Source organism: Pistacia vera, unplaced genomic scaffold, assembly GCF_008641045.1.
Source record: "Pistacia vera cultivar Batoury unplaced genomic scaffold, PisVer_v2 Contig130, whole genome shotgun sequence".
In the NCBI taxonomy this organism is placed as follows: Eukaryota; Viridiplantae; Streptophyta; class Magnoliopsida; order Sapindales; family Anacardiaceae; genus Pistacia; species Pistacia vera.
Genome location: NW_022195358.1, coordinates 26593 through 50603, shown reverse-complemented (window position 1 = coordinate 50603; position 24011 = coordinate 26593). Strand labels below are relative to the sequence as shown.

The following is a 24011-nucleotide window of genomic DNA, read 5'->3' as shown; positions in this document are numbered from 1 at the left end:
CTCCCTTTTTCTTTGGATCTCAACTTGGGTCATCTTTTTGTAAGGGAACTCTCACCGAAATGGGTTTGGCTGAAAGTTGATCAATGAGGATGAGTTGGGACTAGAATGAATCTCGCTTTGACTTTGTCTTAGGGGTGGGTTCGAGGTTAAAGATCGGGTTGATTCATTTGGCGTTTGGGTCCTATTGGTTTCTTCAGGTCGAGTCGAGTAGCTATAGGTTTGTGACCCAATAGATGAATGAGCCCACTTGTTCAACCGGTCTGGTCCAAGTCTAGCCTCATCCACAATTTGGTTTCTCTCTTCCACCCTTTGGGCCAGCTGGGTCACGTGAGTCAGAGAATTGGGCCGACCAATTATATTAGGCTACTGCAGTTTTATTTCAGCTTTAATTTCTAGTTTGAGCCCATTAAAAAACGCAACAGTCAACACTTCTTCTCTTTCTCTGACAGTTAACGCTGCCACCTCCTCAAATCGACAACGATACTCCAGCATCGTGCCATTCTGCTTTGTCGCGATCAACAGCTCCAAGGGACTCACCTCCTAAGTTCCACTAAATCATTGAGAGAGGGCTACCTTGCGAAGTGGTCATCGCCAATCGGGTCTCCATCCATTGGTACCAGTGAAAGGCCTCTCCTTCCATACACAACATTGTCATCGACACTCGGTGCTCATCGCAATTTGGTTGGACGTGAAATAGCGTTCTATCCTGAAATCCACCCATGAGTCTTCGTCGGAAAAGATAGGCAACTACAACTTTCGGCCACTCCAATCACGCCGATACCACCCCTTTCCACCTTGATTGCATCCATCCCTTGTTGGGTTCTCTCCTTGGGTTCCCTGGTTTCTGTGAAGCCCATTTTCTGTTCGACCTCCTCCGTTAGCTCCGCCTTGGTTTCTTAGATTTTCATGGAGTTCTTGCTAGTTGTGACTTTCCCAGCCACAACTCGAGTTCCCAGCTAAGTTTCTTCTACGCTCCTCCTCTTCTTCATCCTTTTTACGCACCCAATTCTGTATATCCATCAATATCTCCCTCATTACATTCACCGTCTCAATCACCTTAGCAACATCTTTCTCAACGTTGTCTAATCTATTTTCCATCCTTGTACCAACCATACCCTAAAATCTTCTAGCTCTGATACCAGTTTATTGGAACCTGACTCTAATTCTTTAGTCAATTCTCACGCTCAGTCCACCACAACAACCAGCAAGCTTCAAATAAACATCCAACACACAGTATGCAATCAAATAAAGCTGATATTTGTATTAAGAGAATAATAGAATTGAATTACAAATAGAAAAGAAACATTAAATAAGCAGATAATAGGCTGATCTTCTGGGGTCGGCTCCTCCTATACAATTCTCCACTAAATTCCTTGATAGCATACTTATCCAACCTCCTCTCTTTTATTCTAGGTTCCTACTCTAACTAACTCATCACACTCGTTGTACTGATGTGCCACCTGTCAATCCTTGCCCTTTCCTTTATGCCCTTTTCTGTTGTACCATTTAGTTATCGGGGGTCGATCAAAATATTTATCAAATTATCTTCCTGTCATTTATTTTAATACCTAACTTGATAATAAAGAAATTTTTATTATTTCAAAAACCTCAAAAAAAAAAAATTTATTATTTAATCAAAAGCTGAGGTGGAATCGATTGCAATCATGTATCCAAACTCCATAGGTTAAGGAATTGTTCTCTGACCTTCAGCTTCATGTTAAGAAGCATTCATAGTAGGTCCTGCATTTTATCCATCAAGTCTATTTATTCACTATTCAACTAGGTTCTTCATTTTGTGATGGATTAATAAGTAGTCCCACGGGCTTCAGAGCTCAAAGCTAGCCCAAAACTTGGTTTTAAAAATCATAATAAGGATTAGACATGGGCAAGGACCGATCCCAATCGGGTCCAGGTTTGGGCCCGATTGGGACTGGTCCCATTTAGGACTAGTCACTCATAGGTCTGGGACCCCATGAGAAATTTCAAGGCCCGGACCAGTCCCATGGGCCTGGAAAATTTTCTTTCACCCCCCAACTTTTTTTTCTATTTGGGTTAAATAAAATTATGTAGGGGGGGGTTAATATAATTTTTAGGGGCCTAGAAATTTTTTCGCACCCGGAGATTAGTAAATTTTGTAAAATATCAATTTAACCTTTAATATTTTGTCAATTTCAAAATTATAGGGGGTTTTTGGATATTTTTTTGAAGACTTTTTTGAAAAAATTCCAAGGGGTTGTCCCAGGCCCGGGCCTTGGAGGAGGGCCCAATCTAGGGACCGGTCCCTCCTCCATGGGCCTGGTCCGGGTTTGGGACCAGGCTCGTAGGACCGATCCCAAATGCCCAAGTCTAAATTAAGGATAAAGAAAACGAAAAGGCAATCACATTTCTACATAGAAATCATTACAAGTTTTGTAGGCTTGAAAAAAGAGTACATCCTTTTTACCCCTTTTTTCAATCTTCCATCATTTCTTATCAACTAAAAAGAGAAAAATGGTGTCCCCTCTAATCTTTTAGTCATGGAAATTGCTGATATTGACCTTCACATGACTGCAGGCTGCTAATCTTTTACAAAACAAACAGTATATACACTATCACTTATTTCACCAGGCTAATATCTTTACAACCTCAGTGTACAAACAATTTGGAAGTTTATCAGTTATATTATACAGGAAATACACACTTGAACAAAAACAGAAGACAAGACAGGAATAAAACATAATATGTAAGGCAATACAAAAGCTACATCACTCACTTAACCAAAAAAAAAAAAAAAAAAGCTACATCAGTCATCGGATAACTTATCAGGACTTCAACCGAATTTGATTAACCATAATCATATATTACTTAAACATTTCCCAGAGCTTTCTTTATGTCAGCCTGCATCAAAAAACCAAAAGCAAAAAGGAAGGCCAACATGAGTTATTTGAAAACCACGAAACGTGAGACAAATGTATTGATGTGAAGCACTCATGATGGAGACACACAGTACCTCAATTGCCATGGGAGGAGTTGTTGTGCCATAGCGACCAATGACATGCCCTTCCTTATCAACCAAAAACTTGGTAAAGTTCCACTTTATCCTGGACCCAAAGAATCCAGAAGAATTTGCTTTGAGAAATTTGTAGACAGGTGCAGTAGTTGGACCATTGACACGTACCTAAATATAAGATGATAGAGCATCAGTTATCAATTACAATTAGCACTGAACGTCATCAACTAACTTCTGCAATCAAGGCCAGAATATCCAAAAAGACACAAACACCAGCTCAACTTTCAAAGAAAAAACATGGTGATGTGAGAAACCATCGACATATTTGAAACTACATAAACTGATAAAACATAGTGAAAGATCTATAATAACAACCAATTTAATAATGTTCGACTTTGAATGAGTATTCTTCACTATAGGTGAACATCAACCAGAAAGAATTAAGTTGAAGAGACATGTCTGATTTTCTGGATTTAACCACAAAATTAATCATTAAAAACCGTGAAAGAAAACCGTAAAGGAAAACCATAAAGCCGAACCATTAACTAGAATAAATTTGTGACACATTAGACAGCATCAATGCCAAACAAATTTAGAAACTGAAATTCATACCTAATTCTTAATATGTTAGGCATTATGTTTCAAGCAGGTTATTGAGGTGATTTTGCATAAGAGAAAAGCCTCAATATCTGAGCCAAAGCTACATGAGATGGATCATATTCTTTTCATACCCATTATGCCTATTCTTCTATCTATTACAATTGTGATTGTTTCTAAAGTCCAAGAGTTTCTTTTTATTTTTTCCATTTTCTGTTGGACTTGAAGATGTCATTGCACACTTTAAACGACACAAAATTTACAAACACTACCAAGTTTAAATTATTCACATCGAGCACCAGGAGGAGTTAACACTTATAACTGTTAGCATAATACAGTAGTAGCAAAGACAATGGTTCACAATGAAAACTAAACCAACCTCTCCATGCAAAGAGTTTCCGTAATTAGATCATTCACATTTAGCAAATACACTAAGATACCACTTCCAAAAAGGCTAAATTGACTCAGTTTAGTAAAGGCAACACCGAGAAAAAAAATGCCATGATAATGATACAGATAAATTACCAATCTTCATAATAACAAATTTACCTTTTGAAAAATTGGATATTCAGCCTTGTATCTTGTACACGCAAATTCTTGAGCCTCCTCGCTCGACCCAGGCTCCTGCTTCAAAAATTGGTTGCACGGAAATGCCAAGACTTCAAAACCTGAAATCATCCAATAAAATTTAAATTCTCAAGTCCCTGAAAAAAGAACATTTATACAAAAATCAGAAAAGAAACATATATTTGCAACATATAAACACCTAAATTTTGTGTTGATGAGTACGACATCAAAGCAGAGATACTCTTGTACAATTTTTTAACATAGAAGAAATTTAAAAAAAAAATTAATTGTATATATATGTAACGTACTATTTCATGCATGAGTTTTCCTTCAAGTAGGCCAAAGAAAAAACCCAGATAAACAAAACAAAACAAAATTTACAGTAGCACATCCACTGATAGGTGACAATAAGCAAAATAACTAATCTGGTTTTATCACAAATAAAGAAAGTAAAATAGAATTTTGCACTTGAAACATGTAACATTAAAAGATATAAGAAGAAAAAAAAGAAGGAACCTTTATCCTTGTATTTGTTATAGAGATCAGTCAACTGGGTGTAATTCGAATCCGTAAAGCCACTGTTCGAAACGGCAAAAAGAAGAGTAAAAAAAAAAGCAGAAATCGAGCCCGAAACCAGAAGCAGACAAAAAGAAGAGAGGGGAAAAAGAATACCATTTGGAGGCAACGTTGACAACAAGAAGGACCTTCCCTTTGTAAATGCTGAGGTCCACGTCTTTGCCTCTGCTATCCTGTTCAAAACCCAAATGATTCAACACAAAGAAATGATAATGGTACAGTAAAGAAACAGAGAATTGAAGCAAAAACATAACCAAAAAGAAAACCTTGACAGTGAACTCGTGGATTGATTTCTGTGGAACTGAAGGAGAAGCCCCCATCTGGGTATCAGATGCAACTATTTTTTAGCTTCTTCGCTTTCGTTTCCTCTTCTATCTTTTGGAGGTTCAACGTTTATGGCTTTATGCAACAGGCATTTGATTTTCTTATTAATTTATTACTTTTTTTTTTTCTTNAAAAGCATTAACTTTTCCCCCCAAAAGCAGAAGCCAGAAGCTCAGGCTTTTTTCTTCATTGGAAAAGCACTTGCTCCTGCCAATGCCCCATGCCTTTGCACCATCTTTAAAAAGTGCTTCTACACTGGCTTCCACAAGCAACAAACAGAAAAAAAAAAAAAAAAAAAAAAATGTATTGTGTGAATTTGGAGTTAATCGCATTTATCCCCTTATATGGTTTAGGTTTATTAGTTAAAATCATGCAGTTTAAAGTACGTTAAAGAGCAATAATAGATATTGTTGTGCGGTAAATCCCTGAAGCATGGATTCACGTCGCATGTCATTCTTTTTAGGTTAATTTTATTTATAAGTTTGTCATTCTAATAGTATATAAGCAAGCTTTTTACTCAAATTAGGGATCAGATTTCATTCATATTTTGTAAATGTTACTTGTGCACAGTAAAAACAAAAAAAAACAATACAAAAACAGTGGACATAGGATTTGCGTCAAACATCCGAACCACTTTAAAAATATTTTCTTTGTGTTATTGTTCATCCATTGATTCACCATCGAAATCATGAGTTTTCTATAAATGTAGATCCTACTACGAATCCTATGTACTTCTTCGTTGGTGCAAATGCCAACATTAACAGGTAGTTAAAGGCAGAATCTAGGTTTTTGAAATTGGGACAATATCAAAATGAGGGGTATTTTGGTTTTTAAATAAAAAATCCTGCCAACTTTTAAAAAATGAGAAAACTTTATAAGTTAAAGTTTTTAATACCAAAATCTTAACTGAAATGTTGTCCATTAGTAGTTTTATATCTTAAAAAAACTAGGTGGAAATCTTTAAAAATTAAAAAAAAAAAAAAAAATTAGAAGATTCACACCAAAGATTTTCACATAATAATAATAATAATAATCTTAAGCTAAGTAATTATATATTATGATAAGTTGATATAATCGACTAATTAATATTTTATTATATTATGAAATTAAGGATAAAATTTAATACTTGTAATTGAAGAAGATGACTTCAAATTGAATGAGTTGGCCTATTCTAGAGAAATTCAACCATTTCATTAAATAATTATACAGAGTAAATAACTATTTCCCAAACCAAGGTTTGCCTTCATGACATTTCGCACCTAAAAAGTTTAAAATACCACATTTTCACCCAAAGTTAATGTTCCTTTACTACCCAAAGCCGATTCTGGCCTATTATGGCCGCGAAAATTCTCTCTTTCACAACCACTTCAACCTCCAATCTCCTCTCTACAAAACTTTTTTCACTCTGGTACTTAATTTCTTATCGATTGTCGATTATCACAAAGCTAAGTTTTCATGTTCTTAAATAATTTCTGATTGATTTTTACGTCGAATATTCAGATGGTCACCACCATTTGATCCACCGGTCTCCACTCTATAAAACTCCTTTTACTCTAACTCCTGATAACTCGTCGAACATCGATTGAGAAAGTGAAGTGTATTTTGGGTATCAATGGAATATAAACTTTGGGTGAAAAAATAGTATTTTGAAACTTTTTGGATGAGAAAGTGTCATCAAGGAAAACCTTGGGTAGGAAAAAGTCGTTCTATTCATACATTATTTTCTAGTGTGAATCACAGTAACGAAAGAAAATGGGGTTGGCACCGAATTTATAGATATTTAGGTTTATAATATTATCTTTTGAGAATTAAGTCCTTTTAATTAATTAATTAATTATTATTATTATTACATTTTGTTCTTTTAAATTAATTTTTTTTGCCTTCCTCTTTAACTATTTATATAATTAAAATAAAAATGAAGAAATAAAAATGGATTTCTTGCCAGAAGGGCAAGCTTAAGTTTTAAAACCCTCTTAATTAAAGCACTTAATTAAAAAGTTGATTATGGGGAAATTAATTAATTAATTAATTTGATGCGAAAGAATGAGTTGAATTTTGAGAAAGTATTAAATGAGATGATTAGAGATTGAAGCTATTCCCACTTTAATTAATTAATTAAAAGTATTAATTAAATAAATGAGTTNTTACATTTTGTTCTTTTAAATTAATTTTTTTTTGCCTCCCTCTTTAACTATTTATATAATTAAAATAAAAATGAAGAAAAAAAAATGGATTTCTTGCCAGAAGGGCAAGCTTAAGTTTTAAAACCCTCTTAATTAAAGCACTTAATTAAAAAGTTGATTATGGGGAAATTAATTAATTAATTAATTTGATGCGAAAGAATGAGTTGAATTTTGAGAAAGTATTAAATGAGATGATTAGAGATTGAAGCTATTCCCACTTTAATTAATTAATTAAAAGTATTAATTAAATAAATGAACCAACCAGGGCAGAATCTGAGTTTGAATGTTTAAAAAATAAGAACTATTAAAAAAGTCAATTTTATAATTAATAAAAGAGTAAATCACCTTTCCCCACCCAAATAATAGTTTGACACTTTCTTATCCAAAAATTTTCAAAATACAATTTTACTACCCACAGGCCATAACACAATTCTGTTAATAAATTTCGTTATGAAAAAGAGCAAGATGGTCAAAAGGTTGATATACGTAAGGGTAAGATGGTTAATTAACATTATACATAAAAAAAAAAAAAAATCAAAGAGTTGGCATAAAAATAAAATCAATTTTATAATTATATGTTTATTTATTTTCCAAGATTTTGTATAAAAAATAAAATCATATCTTCACCAATTTTTTTTTCTTATTTCTTTTTTAATTTCAAACTAAATCTCCTTCTCTTATATTTGCTTAACATCAAGACATTTATTTTATTAATTTTTTAAACATATTTTTTTAAATTATTTAAAAATTTTATTTTCAGCTTAGAATTTATATGATACAATTAAAAGAGAGAGAGAGAGAGAATCTTAACTTAATTATTCAAAAGTATATAATATAGAAAATATATTTAATGGATTATTATTTTTTCCTCTAAAAATAGTAATATTCTATAAATATTAAAGTTGTAGCTTTCCATAAAGTCACCAAAAAAAAAAAAAATGTAATTGTTACAAATTAATCAATGAAAACCACAAGAAATAAGATCATGTTCAAAATTAAAAGAATTATATTTATTTCCCCAATTAGTTTTGAGGCCAAATAGAATATTAAAAGAAAAACTATATTTATTTCCTAATAATGACAAATTATTATTGAACACTTAATTTCTAGAAACCAGATTTGGAAAACAACATTTCATCTAAAATGTCACATTTAATATAAAATTGATTAATTTTCATAAATTTATTTCTCTTCAATAATTAAAATAGATTATTTATTTTGTTTATATTATTACTTATATTTAATGTGAATTTAATAAAAAATTAAAATTTTAACCACTAAACTTATTAACCACATAATCATAATTAAAATGTATTTTTATTTAAAAAAAAAACATATGAAAATGCAGTATTCTTAAGGTATTGTTTTATTCTTATAGAAGTTTCCAAAAATAATGTTAAAAATTTAATAATTCTCTATTAAAATAACCTTGGGTTTCTCATTGACATATAAATTAAAAACTAAAATATCAACTCAGAAAGATTCTCTTACTTTAAAATAATAAATAAATTTTAAATTACTCCAAAAATATATTTCAAATATTACTAAACGAAATTATATATTTATTGTATAAGTGCATTTTACAAATTTTTACGTTTTTGGTTTATAAATTATGAGTTTATAAATTTTACGTCGATGAAAACACTATAAGATGATAAAGTAGTAACATTATTAAATTGGTTCGAAAAATAATATTACAAGTTTCATGTTATAATTTTACAAACTTTATGTGAATATAATTTTTACATCATGATAATATCTTTAAGTCAAATAATGTTTTTCATTTACGAGTTTTATGTTATAAGTTTATAAATTTTACGTTGATATATTGTTTGTAATATTACCAAGTCGATAACTTTATTGGATTGGTTCGGAAAATAATAATATTAAGGTAAAACAAATAAATAAAATAATTTTCTATAAAATTCGGAAGGAATTTTGGATGGGCTCCCAATCCATCCCACAGTCCTCTCAAACGTTTTTTCCTCTCTCTTTCAACGCCAAATAATCTGCAAGAAACGCGGTGGAGCATAGGAAAGTTCCCCCACAACCAGACTTCAAATAACACCAACAGTTGCTTGCACGATCTCTCAAGCAGACAAAAACAATCCAAATTACACAAACAACAAGACCAAGAATATAAAAAAGAAGAAACAATTCATTTTCTTTTTCCTTAGCTTTCTGGTTAAGCACAACACTTGCAACAAAAGGTAATTCTATTATAGCCCTTTTGCTTTTTCCTCCAAATGCTTTGTGGGTTTCTTTTATCTCCTCGTTTTCTCAAATGGGTCGGTTCCAAAATTGATTTTTTTTTTGTTTGTTTTGGGTTTGGCTAAAAATATGAGCTTGTTTCTTTTCCGTTTTTGTATCTGGTTTTTATTTTAGCTTTACCTGTTTTTTATTTATGGTTCTTTCAGTTTAAGTTTGATGTTTAGAGTGGGGTTGCTTAGCTTGCACGCTTGTTTAGTAATCTGTTTACAATTTTCGGGAGATGGTTTGGTTTGGATGATATCAAGATATTGTTGAATAAATTTAGACTTGTGACATTTATTATATATACTTTCAATAATTTTGATAAGTGTAGTACAGTTGTGAAGTTATAGGTCTGTTATTAACTTGTTTCCAATTAGTTTCTGGGTTGTTTTTTGTTTGGTAAATTGGAGATTGGATTGCTTGTGTTCTGCTCACACTGCTTTTTTGCTTTCTTTCATGCAATTTGGGGTACTTGTTTTTCTTTTGTGGGTCTAATATCTGCGATTTTTTTTTATTTTTTTTTGTGACTTGAAAAGTTTTCGCTGTTATATTTTTGATTGAATGAGTGGAGCTGGTAAATTTTTAGAAGTTCAAGTTTATGATAGACTCGGAAGTTATAATGGAGTTTCTTAATTTCTTTCTGGAAGTAAAGGTTGATTTGTTGTGTTTTCTGGAATATTTCTTGTGTGCAAATGTGGAGTGCATAAAAGTCTACCATTTTGAGTTAATGCTTCAAGCCTGTATAAGAAAAGAAAAGAATTTATTCTGTTATTAATTGATCTAATAGATTTGGATGCTTTTTCCTTTTACCTTTAGTTAAATATCTGCTTTTCTATTTGTTATTGTGGAGATCATTCGGTTTCCTCATTCATCTGTGCCAAATTTAATGAAGCTAAGAGTTGAAGACATCTTTTTGTCATTGGTGTTCTTTAATTGTTAATGCTTTCTAAGGATATATGTTTTTTTTTCTTCTGAAAGTTGATTGTGAACATGAGTTTTTACTGATTTTAAGAAGCATGTTTGATGTTATTTATTGTTATTGTTTTTCAGGTTGAAGATTTTTTGAAATTTGCTCTAGTTATTATTTTTTCTTGATTCACTGTATCGTTGGAATAGATTGCGGTGAGTTGGCTACTTGCTAGATTGTTGTCTGCTTAATCTACCGTCGATTTGACTACCATAAATATTAATAATTACTTTTTGAGGTTGTCTATTCTGAACCTTTTTGGTTCCCTTTATCTTGTACCTAGTTGATGGCCAAGGAGAGTGGCAATTTACTGGTAACTCCAGAAGGGACCAAATCTGATGGAGGTACTTCAGGGAGAAAATCTGTTGGAAATGCAAGTTCTTCCGAAAGTGGAGAGAAGGTTCTTCCTCATTATCTCAGAGCCTCTACTGGTTCTTGTCACGACTTTTGCAAGTATGGCAAGAAGCATGCATTTGAAGCTAAGGGAAGACCTTGCATAGCAAAAAGTAATAGGAAACCATCAATTGACAACCAAAGTCCAACGGCAAGCATGATATTGCCAGAGAGGAAAAAGACATTGGTGGCAAGACCCAAATCGTCTCCCATTCCAAAAACCTATTCATCTGACATACCTGAGATCATCAAGCATGAAGTATCTCCAAAATCATTGAATGTCCGAAATGTGCTTAATACGTCAGTGGATAGCTGTAATCCAGTTAAGGGTGAAGTTCTGTCTGGGATAAAGAGGACATCAGCATCCAAGCTCAGACCTTCACCCACTTCTAAATCCCGTCTGTCTGAATCCCCAAAATTCAATAGGCAGGAACTGTCCGCTTTGGCAAAGACAGAGGAGTCTTCGATACCAATTAAATCTAAATCTAAAGAAAAAAATGCAGCTTCAAAGCATGCCTCTTCTTTGAAGGCGAAATCTCTGGTGCAGAAGCCATTATCATCTCCCGATATTTCAGGAGGTTTAAGTGGCAGAAGAAACAGTGACATCAAGACAGGCCCCCCTAAAGTAGCTGTCAAGAAAATGATAGCTTCCCCTAGACTTTCACTGGCATCCCCAAGGGCATCATTGTCTCCTAAGCCTTCTATCAGTAGAGTTGCAAAGAAAGTAATGGCTTCCCCAAGAGTTTCGCAGGCATCTCCAAGGACATAGTTTGTTCTAAGCCTTCTATCAGTAGAGGTGCAAAGAAAGTAATGGCTTCCCCAGAGTTTCACAGGCATCTCCAGGGCACGTTGTCTCCTAACCTTCTATCAGTAGAGTTGCAAAGAAAGTATTGGTTTCCCAAGAGTTTCTCTGGCATCCCAAGGATCATTGTCTCCTAGACCTTCCTCAATAGAGTTGCAAGCCTAAATTCCAGAAGCATAAGAGCTTGAAAGTTGTGTCTCTATGAAGGATCAGGGCCAGACTAAAACAGATGAACCGAAGGAATCCACGGTTGAGCTTAAGCACACTAACGATGATTTGGTCCAGGAAAAAACCCTGTATGTTATCAAGATGGAAATGAAACAGATCTTTGGAATGTGTCAAAACGAAAGCTGTGTTGTCGAACCAGCTCCGCTCCATCATGCTCGTTAGCCGAATCCTTCCAGCTTCTTCATCATCATCATACATAATGAAGAACAGCAAGAGATATCAGAGTATACAGAGACTGGAACAGAAGACGACTTTCTTTCTGAATCTGATGAAACCTTCAGCACGGAAGAAGAAGAAGAAACTATGGAGAAGAACACCGAGGAGGTTAGAAAGGGATGATGGTTTACTCTGAGGAAAAAGGTTCCAGGCAATGAAATTACATTTTAGGAAGGGAAAGGTGGTTACATTCAGTCTGACACAATGGTCCAAGAAGGCTCAAGTTCGGAGAGGAAGAGTGCTTGGAGAGAAGCCAAATCTCAAGGGTGATGGCAGAAGAAGCTTTAAGAAGAGAGGAACTGATGGTGTGGTGATTGACAGCAAATCCAGTTCCCAAAAGGTTTTTGAGACATCAAGATGTTCAGGGAAAAAGAAGGACCAAAACCTGTTAATAACGTCATTGAACAAACAGCAAGTAAACTTGCTGAAATCCGAGGAAAAGTAAGGTTAAGGCCTTGGTTGGTGCTTTGAAACAGTTACTTCCCTCAAAGATACCAAACCTTCGGCAAACACTGTCGCCTGACTTGGAGTACATCGTTTATTAACAGTTCTTAGTTTTTTCAAAATATGGTAGTGAATAAACCTAAGCTTTTGCGTGAAGAAGTGAAGTTCACAAGCTATGTAGTTGCAGAAGTGTTAAAGTAGATTGCTTCGGTGGACTCCAGAGAACCCAGATACTGAGCGAATGTCCGAATCCTTTGTGTACTGAATGACTTGCTTTCAATACATTTTCTGGAGGGTATGCTTCATTTCCCTCTTTGAATCCCATACCCAATGTGATTGTTAATATACAGTTAATAAAAAAATTACTCAGACTTCCATGTACCTTTAAGTGTGGAAAGGGAAGCTTCTTGACTGTAAAATTGGCTGGTTATGTGTGCTTTCTTAGATTTTAATTTTTTTTACTTTTCTCTCATTCAATGTTGTGGTTTTTTTTTGTTCTTGATTGAATAATACTTTTGTTATTTCAATTCTTTGTAGCATACTTTAAAATGATCATATAACACCTATAAGTGTTTGGCCGGATACTCGGCTTGTGTTTTGCTCCCACAAGGTTTGAGTTTTGAGCCCTCTCATGGACACTTGTATAGCAAAAGGGCGTTATTTCTCGTTTCTCAAAGATACAAGTAGAGGTGGAACAATGGGTCGGGTTAGACGGGTCAACCCAAACCCAAAGTCTTATAATCGGGCGGGTTGAACCAACCACATGCAAACCTGGGCGGGTTCGGGTTACTATATGGCAACCGTTGGGTTGGGGGTTGCTATTGGCTATGGTAAAAAAAAATAAAAATAAAAAAATTTATTTTTTTCAAGTTTCCCTATTTTAATTTTTTTTAATTAAACTATTGATCAAACTCTTACAAATAATTTACACAATAATATTAAACTATACTTCTAAATCATATATTAAAATGTATAAAACTTCGTAATCATATAATTGGTGATTTGACACATGTTATTATTATTTATAATAAATTATTTATTAGATAATCCAAATAATTAATTATTTATATAAATTTTTAAATACTTAGCACTAAAATATATTTAATTAAAAAATCAAACATTTTTTAAGACTAAGTCCTAATACGGCCCATTATAAAACGACTTATTAACAAATTGACCATTGATGACCAAACCGATAAGAGTAATAGGACATATACAATATTCTCATACAATATTTTCATATAGATTATGGGACAAAGAGTGATTGGTGAAGTTAATTTAAATTTAATCATTCAATTTATTGTATATATAGTATATAAAAATTTTATGTGTAAACACCCCCAATTAGTGTTTTGTAAATTGTAACTAGTAATTATTGTCAATATTGTACTCTTTTTTCTTTACTAAGTTTTTTCCTATTGGGTTTTTTCTTGGGAGGTTTTTAACGAGGCCAAAATTATTGTAATTTCTTATTTTACTTTTTGATAATGAATAAACTAATTTTCTTATATTATAATTTTATGTAATTAAAAGTGAATTAATCTTTGAAAGTTAATAAAAAAAAATTAATGAATTATTGATATTTAAAAGTTAGCTAAAAACAATTACATTTATAATTTATTCATTTATAAATTGTAATTATTTATTTGAAAAGTAATTAATAAAAAAAAAGGGATAACCGGCCCTGCGTGCAGACTAACCCGGCGGGTTAGGGTGGCGGGCCGAGAGGGCTAACTATTCCCCTAAAAAAGGTGGGCCTAACTCGGGCCTGCTTTGTGGCAGGAGGTTAGGATCGACTGCCAAAAGTGTAACCAGCTGTGGGCCAGGCTGGACGGGTCACTTCTAGTTCTAATTACAAGGTTCAAGAGGGCCTCTAGTTTAAAACTTGGGCTTTGGCCAGTTTTCCGTTTCCTAAAATATAGGATTCGATGGAGTTCTAGTTTCGAAGTCGGCACACAATTGAGACTAAGAGGACCTACCAAACCTAGTTTACCACTTGCTTGCACTTTTAAATTTCTGGATTGTTTAGATTGACCACCAATGGAAGAGTAAGGATTTTGCAATCACGTTTTTAGTCCATCATTTCCTTCCAATTCAACCAATTCATGCTCACTTGATAACTCCACTTCACCTGCCCACTCTTCATCCAAAACAAACACAACAAAAAGAGCCCTAGATTTTCCTCAGACATCATGTTAACATTTCATCTTTATGAACCTGTCTGCTTTGATGTTATCCTGGTTTTTAAGAAGAGTAATGCTACGTTACCGAAAGATGTGCACAGAATTCGACTACCCAATGATGTGACGTAATCTAACCGTCGATTATTATGAATTAATATTAATCGACAGTCACGGATTGCGTCATGCATTCGGTGATACATCCTTCGTAACTGTATTATTTTCCTTTTAAGAATACTTGTCTCAAATACTCAACTCCTTTTAAAAAATTTTGTATTGTATCATAAAAACACAATAAATCTGTTTTAGATGTCAACTAATAATATTAATTGATGACATTTGTAGTGCAAAGAGATAGAAATTTTATTATAAATAAAAAAATATTTTGATTATATTTAAGATCATATTTAAAATTATTCTATAATAAGAAATTTGTTAGTGTATCCTTGGATGACAAATCACTTTGGATCATAATCCAAAAAAATGTGTTGTAAGTAAAAATATCCCATTGAGTGATTATATTTTGGCGCTAAAAATTATCAACAAATTTAGCAATTATTAATTACAAAAATCTATAAATTTAAAAAATGTAAGTACTATACGCTTACAACCCCAATCTCACAACCTTCTCTTACAACCCCAATATGGTAGCTGATTTGACAATGTCACGTTATCTCTAGAGGTTGTTAAAAAAATGCAAAAATTGAACCGAACATGAAACAATGTTAACCCGAAAAAGCGTTTAGTTCGGTTTGAAAAATTCAAAAAACCAAATGTCCGATTGGGAGGAAAAATAAAAACGGTTAATCAAAACCGGTTTTGTGACCGGATGTATATATATTAAATAAAAATTATATATTAAATAAAAAATAATATATCAGATAAATTTAATATTTTTTTTTAAATGTTTGTTAGTAGTGTCATAATAGATATGTTGAATGTTTAATTTTATTAGGATATTGTATTATTTATATTTATAATTTAATTTAGGAAAAATAAAAAATAAAGTTTGATTAAAAGAAGGGAAAACCGATTATCCCTTTTTTTTTTTTAAACCGGTTTTCCCCTCCAAATCAGTTTGGGAATTTTTCGAACCAAAAACCAGTTCGGGTTAATGTTTTAAACACCCTAGTTACCTCTAATCACACTTAAGACAATAAATAACTTTGACTAACAAGAACGGTCATTTCTTAGATGTGATAGTGTCAACTCAGCTATCACGTTAGAGTGAAGAGAAGGTTGTGAGATTGAGATATAAATATAGTATTTTTTAAATATAATCCAATCTTTTTCTATAAATAAATTTATCATATAATTAAATTTTATATATACTAATATTTAAATAATTAATATTAATATTATAAAGTGTAAGGTGAGGCGTGCATCCTCGAGGAAAAATGCAAACAGGAAATGACAATCTGCAACGTTACAAACAGAAATCTCAAATAAGGAAAAAATTCCAAAAATTCAGGGTTTGGACACGTGGACAAATACGAGGGTTTAAGATCTTTTGTGGACATGAAAGCATTACCCTTTCATCATACCGACACGGCAACAGTAAAACTGTAGATGACAGTCAAATACGTTGCCGTATTTTCAAAAGGAACCTCCAATCAGATCGCTGACAGAAAGACAAAGTGGATCCCACTTGCCGCCTATGCACCGCCACGTAATCGTCTACGTGCTCATCAGTCCACGTGACGTCCTCTCATTGTCGTTCCTTCGATTAAAAAACTGACCTGTCAACATATCTTGTCCTTCAAATATTTACATTTTCTTCTTCTATATGGAACCCAAAGCCCCTTCTCTCGCTCTATCACACTGCAATTTCTCGCTTTTTTCTTTCTTCCTCTGTAAATATAAATTCGTTTTGACTATATTTGCCCTTGTGGGAGTGGAAATTTACAACTTTTCTTTGTTGTGAGTTGGAATTTGTTGCTCTTTAAAGTCTTTTTATTTTATTTTTTTGGTTAATTTGTTTGGTTTGGTATTTCAGCACATGCAGAGCCCTAATATTTTTCGTTTTTTGTGCAGCGATGGTTTTTCTAGGGTTTTGAGGACTGTGCATGCAGGAACTTCATTAGCTGAGGTGAAAAGTCGGGGGGTTCTTGATTTCATGTCACTTACGATCTAGCTCCAGTTTCAGCTTGTTTGCTTCTGTTTGAGCTGGTTTTGATGTGGTTTAATTTGTTGGAGATTTTTGTTTTTTAATGTTGATTTAGTATTACACGGGAAGTTGTGAATGTGGGTTCTCTTGATTGGTTTGTTGCTTGAGTTTATTGTGGGTTCTTTGACAATGATGTCAATTTTTATAATGTGGTTTTTGGATATGAGAATTTGGCTTTGAGTAACAGCATTGATTTATAGCTTCTATGTTGAAGAAAAAAAATTTCTATTGAAATGCAAAAATACCTACTTCATGATAGTGTGTAGGCTCCAACAAGTGGATGTTGACGGAAATAAATAAGTTATGAAGTTTGATGTGCGTCGTTGAAACTTAAAAGCCATGATATTTTGTTGGAGTATGTGTGACATAAAGGTACAATAGCTCTAGAGCTCTTTTTGTTTCTTAACTAACTTGCTCGACTTGGTCAGTGCCTTGTGTAGTTCATTTGATTAGGTGCTTTTCGATGTTCGCCGAAGGCGATTCCTTAGTAATTTAGTTCACTGTTGGTGTGGCTTTGATTCTTGTGGTCTTTTTTGTATGTTCAGAGTGTAATTTCAACCATTTCTTGTTTTTCGTTAACCGTTATTGGGTTTATTTTTTATGATGCTGTGAAATTATTTGAAAAGAAATGTTGTAACAATAATGAAGAAGGATTTTCCCAAGAGTAGCTTGAGGCGTCCTCCTGCATAAAATTGCTATTTAAGCAGGAAATTATCTCTTTTCATTTTAATGGACACATTACAGGTAAAGACGAGGGTGCCTAAATAAAACTGATGCTTATCATAGCACTTTAATCCCTTTGATATGTTGACTTATACATGTCAGTCAGTATCATTATCTTTCTCTGTCGAGTATGGGATAGTAGAAACAATGATTATCACCAAGCAGTATCGTTGCATACACTCAGCAAGCTGTCAATGCAGAAAGGACATCTTATGAAGATGTGATTTCCTAGTATTTCAACAATTGAACTGGAACCCCAAGCTTATTGCCACTCTGTCCTGGTATGCAAATGGTTGATGAATCTTGCCAAGCTGCATGTGCTATGGAAGGAGTTTTGCCGAACAAGGGCTCCAAAGATGTGCTGATCTGCAATCTAGTGGGAGTCACAGTGTCGATGGGAAATTGGAGGGCACTTGGGAAGCTTCTTATTTATGTTCAGGATGTAGCAAGGGTGGCTTGTTCAATAGCAGTAAGATCCCTGGCCACTTTGTTTACAGGACCGGTTCTCTGACATCAGGAAAGAGTTTTCTTTTTGCCACAATGCAGAACAGATATCTTGATGTATCTGATCCATGCGAGCATCTAGACCAAGGAGGTAAGGGGATGTAGGATTTTTCCGTGGAGTTTTTAAGTCTTCTCAATGTCAAAGGTTAGGAAAATGCTGATTGAAAGGAGGGCCCAGCTTCATCCAACAGAAGTATGCCCTTTATGCAAGGCAAAGTTGTGGAGCATGCTGCAAGCCAAAGCTTGTCCACAGAGTGCCACCTCAGCTGGGTGTCTACGAGGTTGCATCGAGTATTATTGTGCCTCAATGGCCATATGCTTGGGATTTGCATCCTCTTACCTTTGTCTGATTCAGAGGAGGCATCTGAGCGGGAGTAGTAGTTGGAATAGATCCCAGGTACTTACTTGCAGCAACCATCTCATGCATATCTTGTCAGTGAGGAATTGGGATGCTTAAAAAAATCGTACTCATCACTATGCAGGTTTTAAAAGATCTTTCTTTCCTTGTTTGATAAATACCTAAGACTCTCATGCCTTTTTTGACTTAATCATCTTCTGCATAAAGTGGAAAATTATAATTGTGAGGTAGTTTGTTTGTTTTCTTACCTGCTAAAATTTGTAGCACCACCCTGACAAGATTATTTTTTTATTGGCATTTTGCTTAGTGTTGCAGGCAAGGATTTAGTGTCTGCTAATGGATTCTTACAAGAATTTTAGAAAGTGAGACATCCGATAAGATGGTCAGCCAACCTCATTTTCTACAAGCTTGAATCAAATGATCAGTCTGGTCTCGACTCCTGGGTCAAGTGCTCTCGAGTCTTGCTTGCTCCAACGAAATGTTTCCTTGTGACGGGTTAGAATTATTGCTAACCGTTACTTTTCAAAACATCCATTACTCAACAGGTTATGTCTTGTAATACCCTGTGTTTATGTATGGTCATTTTTGTGGATGACAGTTTGGCCCTGCAATAATTCATATAGATTTCCTGTTAATGATAAATCAGTTGCCTTGTTGATATCCTCTGCAAAAATTTCTTTTTAAGTAGGTGTGAATTTCTTTTGCAACCCAAGCTCCAAGTTGCCATGACGATAAGTCTGCGGATTCAAGTGTCACTTTCTGTTTTATATCTTATTTAATTTTTGTCGCCACGTTCAAATTGCTTGACAAAATACAGAGACGTATTAATGAGGGTTTGAACATCGACCTTTTCTGATAGTTTTGAGCCCACTCCATTATATTATGTTATCCTTGCCACCAAGACCTTGCTATATTTATGTTGAAATGTCATTGGGCACTGCCCATCTCCAGTCTATTTGGACATGCTCATAATTGATCACGTGCCACTAAGTAAGAGTTTAGTCATTCATATTTCTGCCATCTCATTCCAGCAAAATAAATGTGCACGGAGTGGCTGAGCAGGTCCTCCCATTTTGTTTCCTGTTGTTTCAGCCAGTTCATTACCGTTCTCTTTAGAGTTTTCCTTATAGTTTTCTTTATAAAGAATGAATTTACAACTAATCAATCATGAGACAAGCGAATATCATGTCTTAATGTGACATTTGATGATGATATATGAAATATTTTTGGGTTAAAAATGTATTAAAGGTTTAGACATGGTCTTGTTCTGGGAATTGCAACACCTGTGATGGAATAAGTTTTTGAAACAATAGGTCAAGATTCAAATCTCCTTTGTCGGTTGATATTCGAACATGTAAAGTTTAGTAGTGAGCCCAATTCAGATTTTGGTGAATGAATAAGAAAAGGATTTGTGGGCATATAAGAAAAGAAAAACAAAAAGTCTCTTAAAGCATGTTCTCCTGAGATTTAAATCTTAAGGGTGATTTGGTATATGCTCTCTTGGTGTAGTGCCTATGCCGAAATATAGGATTAAAAAAGCCTATATATTTGAAGCACAAAAGGATACCCTTAAAAAGAGCCTAAACCTATAGTTCACCTGTACTCCTCAAAACTCCAAGACTTATTTCCAAATGAATCTTTTGACAGTTAGTCATTATGCCACTCCGCAAAATCTTGGTAATTTAGTAGATATGGTGGTAAGGGGACTTAAAGAGAAATCAATTACAGAGAATTAAAGAAGAAAAGGCACACTGGGTTGAACCATAAACTGCATCAAAAGTGTTATGCCTAAAAAATCAGGGCTGATGCAGGCTTACGTCAGCAAGGATCAATCAGAATTCAGAAAGGTATTGTGCCGTCTAGGCGCTACCATGTCGCCCAATGACAGAATGAGTAAGATTGTCATCAACTTGACAGGTAAAGGCTCGGCGAGTGAGTGGCTGGGAGTCACCCACTTACCCAAGCCCTACGCGATTTAAGGATATCTTCCGTGCAACTGGCCAATGGGAAGCAGGGTAGAAACTGTACGGCACCTGCCCGCTTGCAGACTCATAATCATTACCTAAAAGCCTCTTACTATAAATAGATGACTCCTCTCTATTTTTCAGGATTCTAGTTCTGATAACAAAAACACGCTTTCTCCCTCTTTGTACTTTTGTTCTCTTAGATCGCTGCATGCAACCCGATTGTACTCTTTCATAAATAAAAAGACAGTGGATGTAGGATTCACTTTGAGCATCCGAACTACATTAAAAATCGTCTCCCTTTTATTTGTTTCATTTTCCAGTTCACGTGTAATTTCTAAGTCCGCTTAGCACTTCGCACGTGCGAATAGTTGGTGTCACAATCCAGCATCTGCGAATAGTTGGTGTCACAATCCAGCATCAACAATTTGGCGCTAGAAAGAAGGCCTTATTTAGTATTTGCTTTTCATCAGGAATTTTCTGATCAATCGAGTCTATTCGCTAGCTAGCAAATGGCTCGTGGTTTCGAAACCGAGCGAGCTAGCCCCAACAACGAGGAGGTCCCCCGGGTACAGGATGACACTTCTCCTGAAGTGCCCCCAATTTAGCATAGTGCTACAGCAGACATTCCTTCGAGCTTACAGCTTGACCCAGCTATGACGGATTACCTGGAGAGGTTCAACAATACTCTCCAAACGATTAACCGAAGGTTAGGGCTCCATTTGGCTTATTATTTCTACCCATATTCCCAATTCTATTCCCCAAATATTGTTTGGCACATTATTTGAGAAATATTTGTCTATTTTTTTAATTACTTTTAGTCCCCTTAAGTTTATTAATTTCCTTAAATACCCCCAAAAAAAGTTTAAAAATTAACAAAAACACCCCCACCCACCAATACTTGCCAAATTCTGGCAACCACCACCGGTGGTAGCCGGAATCTGTCACAACGGTCTACACCACCACTGGAAATGGCCTGTAATTCACTGATCTGGCCGTCAGTGATGGCCAAATCTTGGCCATCGTTGACAGACAACGACGACCAAAAATTGACATTTGCGGCCGTCGACTGCCAGATCTGGCCGTAGATCTGGCCGGAAAAGTCTATATCAACACCTTACCTGCCAGATCCGACCGGTCTGTGGTGTAATGCAATTTTTAAGCTAGACTTCGGCAGTGGTAGGGGTGTTTTTGTCATTTTATAAAATTTTTATATATTTGGGTGTTTAGTTAAATTAGCAAACCTAAGGGGTTTTTTTTATAAATTTTTAAATTTTACCTCGTAATAGTCCCCTATTCAACTATCCAATATTATTCCCAAAATCCTATCCAAAATAATAAAACAAACGGACCCTGGATTGTTTGGATCAAGTCGTACCACCCGAGTCCGACAAGGCGGTGTTACCGCCAAAAACGCCTGTAGGTCATGCTAAAGTGCGAAAACGGGCGAAGGCCTATGTCGCGCGCACTACAGTGGCAAAAGGCAAGGGAAAACAGGTGGCAAATAGTGGGTCGAAGGGCTCCAACGGACCAGCAAGTACCAGTTGCATCATGAACCGTCCCATGCCACATCGCATGGGCACCCCTACAAGAGTACAAAGTAGGAAAACCCCCAGCAACCATGGGTCGGTTCTAACAACCGCGGAGGTCAGACTAACTCCCTGAACCTTTCATTGTCTTCATATAACTCCAGTCAGCGTGTGTCGAGATGCCGGAACCTCTGACCGAGGTGAGGAAGAGTCCGATCTATGGTCTTTCCTCAACCGTAATCGTGAGGGTCTAACCCACGTTGCGGAAAGTGATCCCCAGGTAGCTGCGCTGCCTCAGATTGAGGAGTTACAACGAGTACTAGATCAGCTTAGAGCTCAGCAAAATGAGCGCGGGCAGGTCGCTGAGGCGTCTCTCTTTTCTCTTGCAGTGTTAGTTGCTCCTCTCCCGTCGAGGTTTAGAATGCTCGATATATGAGCATTCGATGGGAATTCTGATCCGCAGGATCACCTCTATGAGTTTAACGACCTCATGGAGCTTCACCAAGTTTCCAACTTGGCCAAATGTCGCTGTTTGGCAGTGACCCTAACTGCCCACGTCAAGCGTTGGTTTATATCTCTTCCGCCAGGATCTATTAACTCGTGGCAGCATATGAGCTCGTTATTCTTGAGACACTTCTGGGCGAACAGGAAGTTCTAAATGCCGTTGAGCTATCTGAGCAACATACGGTAGGAAAAGAATGAATCCCTCAAGTCCTACATTGACAGGTTCCACAGGGAGCTGCACAAGGTGGCTAACACACCTGAAGAATCTATTTGGACTCTCATTATTGCAGGAGTTCACCCGCAGACTGACCTATGGAAGAAGCTGTAATCTGAGGACGACATTTCCCTCACCCGCTTCTACAACCTTACGGAGAAGTATCTTCAAAGAGAGAATTTTGTGGCCGCTCTCAATCGCCACGACCCCGGTCCTTCGACCAATGCTCCCAACCAGGGGTAGGATAGTAGAAGAGCTGATCGCAGGTGGGCTAATGACGATCAGCAGAAGAGAAAGAAGCAACGGTTTGAGCCCAAGAAATCCTATGCCCAGGTTTCTCATCGCAATCGCGACAAGAAACAATATACTCCTCTGAATGTGTTAGTATTGGCTATTTTGGACAAGTCAGAAAAGGCTAGCTTGCTTAGAGAGCCGACGCCCATGAACAATCCCCATTTAGCAAGAAACAACAAGAAATATTGTTGTTATCATCGGGATAATGGGCACCACACCGATGAGTGTCGGGTTTTCAAGTAAGCAATTAAAGACCTTATCAAGTAAGGGCACTTCAAGGAGTATGTTGATGATTCGACTCCCGTTTGGGAGAAGGATCAAGAGGAACAAAGGAAGAAACATTGTGGTCGTAAGGGTCTCTACTTCGTGGGTATCATCTTTGGAGGACCGCACCTCGCGGGGAATTCTCAAGGTGCCCAGAAAAGGTATGCTCGGGAAGCTTGCCATGATCCCGTGAGTGTGATGAGTACAGCGTCGCAACCCGCTAAGGATCGTAGAGAAGAAGAGATTACCTTCTCAGAGAAAGACGCGATGCGACTGCATGATCCCCATGAGGATGCACTCGTCATCGCGCCTGAAATAGGTCGGTATAAAGTCCACAGGATGTTGGTGGACAATGACAACGCTGTGAACATCCTATTTCAGCGAGCTTTTAAGGAGATGCAGTTGGACGAGGCAGATCTGAAGCCTACCTCTATCCCTCTCTATGGTTTTATTGGGGATCATCTGATTCCCAAAGGAACAATCACACTTTCCGTCACTTTGGGTGAGACCAACGAAATGACCAAGATGATGAAGTTCTTAGTAGTAAACTATCCGTCTGCTTTTAATGGTATTTTGGGACGACCTCTGCTACGAAGTTTCAAGGCTTTCACCTCCATTTATCATTTGAAGATGAAGTTTTCCACTCCGACGGGGTGTGGGGAAATAAAAGCGTCTTAGAGCGAATCGATGCGAGTATTAAGAATCGGAAGTAATCTCAGCCCGTAGCTCGTTATAGATTTAACGAGCTTCCTCAGACAGAATATCGATATT

General features: G+C 35.7%; 2 protein-coding genes and 1 pseudogene across 3 annotated transcripts; 2 read left to right on the top strand and 1 right to left on the bottom strand.

The window, feature by feature from the left end:
• Positions 1–2563: 2563 nt before the first annotated feature.
• On the bottom strand, positions 2564–5139 carry LOC116122012 (probable glutathione peroxidase 5). Its single transcript, XM_031407919.1, has 6 exons — positions 4996–5139; positions 4826–4902; positions 4670–4731; positions 4136–4254; positions 2990–3157; positions 2564–2877 (listed from the first exon to the last, which is right to left on the bottom strand). Exons 1-6 carry the CDS (start codon positions 5047–5049, stop codon positions 2845–2847), a joined length of 513 nt encoding a protein of 170 aa, XP_031263779.1. The 5' UTR covers positions 5050–5139; the 3' UTR covers positions 2564–2844.
• A 4064-nt stretch (positions 5140–9203) lies between these two features.
• On the top strand, positions 9204–11648 carry LOC116122028. Of its 2 annotated transcripts, none has more exons than XM_031407935.1 (3): positions 9204–9446; positions 10540–10611; positions 10740–11648. In XM_031407935.1, exon 3 carries the CDS (start codon positions 10743–10745, stop codon positions 11616–11618), a length of 876 nt encoding a protein of 291 aa, XP_031263795.1. In that variant the 5' UTR covers positions 9204–9446; positions 10540–10611; positions 10740–10742; the 3' UTR covers positions 11619–11648. The 2 variants fall into 2 exon arrangements, with proteins under 2 accessions (XP_031263795.1, XP_031263796.1); XM_031407936.1 differs by lacking the exon at positions 9204–9446 and adding an exon at positions 9454–9524.
• Positions 11649–17756: 6108 nt separating this feature from the next.
• On the top strand, positions 17757–19468 carry LOC116122036 (annotated as a pseudogene).
• Positions 19469–24011: the final 4543 nt, after the last annotated feature.

Bases quoted from the DNA above. Each gene is read 5' to 3' on its own strand.
- LOC116122012 (XM_031407919.1), bottom strand. From the start codon at position 5,049: ATGGGGGCTTCTCCTTCAGTTCCACAGAAATCAATCCACGAGTTCACT. The intron at 4,903-4,995 runs GTTTTCTTTTTG...GGTTTTGAACAG, and splicing joins TCCACGAGTTCACTGTCAAG to GATAGCAGAGGCAAAGACGT. The intron at 2,878-2,989 runs GTACTGTGTGTC...TTTTTGATGCAG, and splicing joins CTCCTCCCATGGCAATTGAG to GCTGACATAAAGAAAGCTCT.
- LOC116122028 (XM_031407935.1), top strand. From the start codon at position 10,743: ATGGCCAAGGAGAGTGGCAATTTACTGGTAACTCCAGAAGGGACCAAA.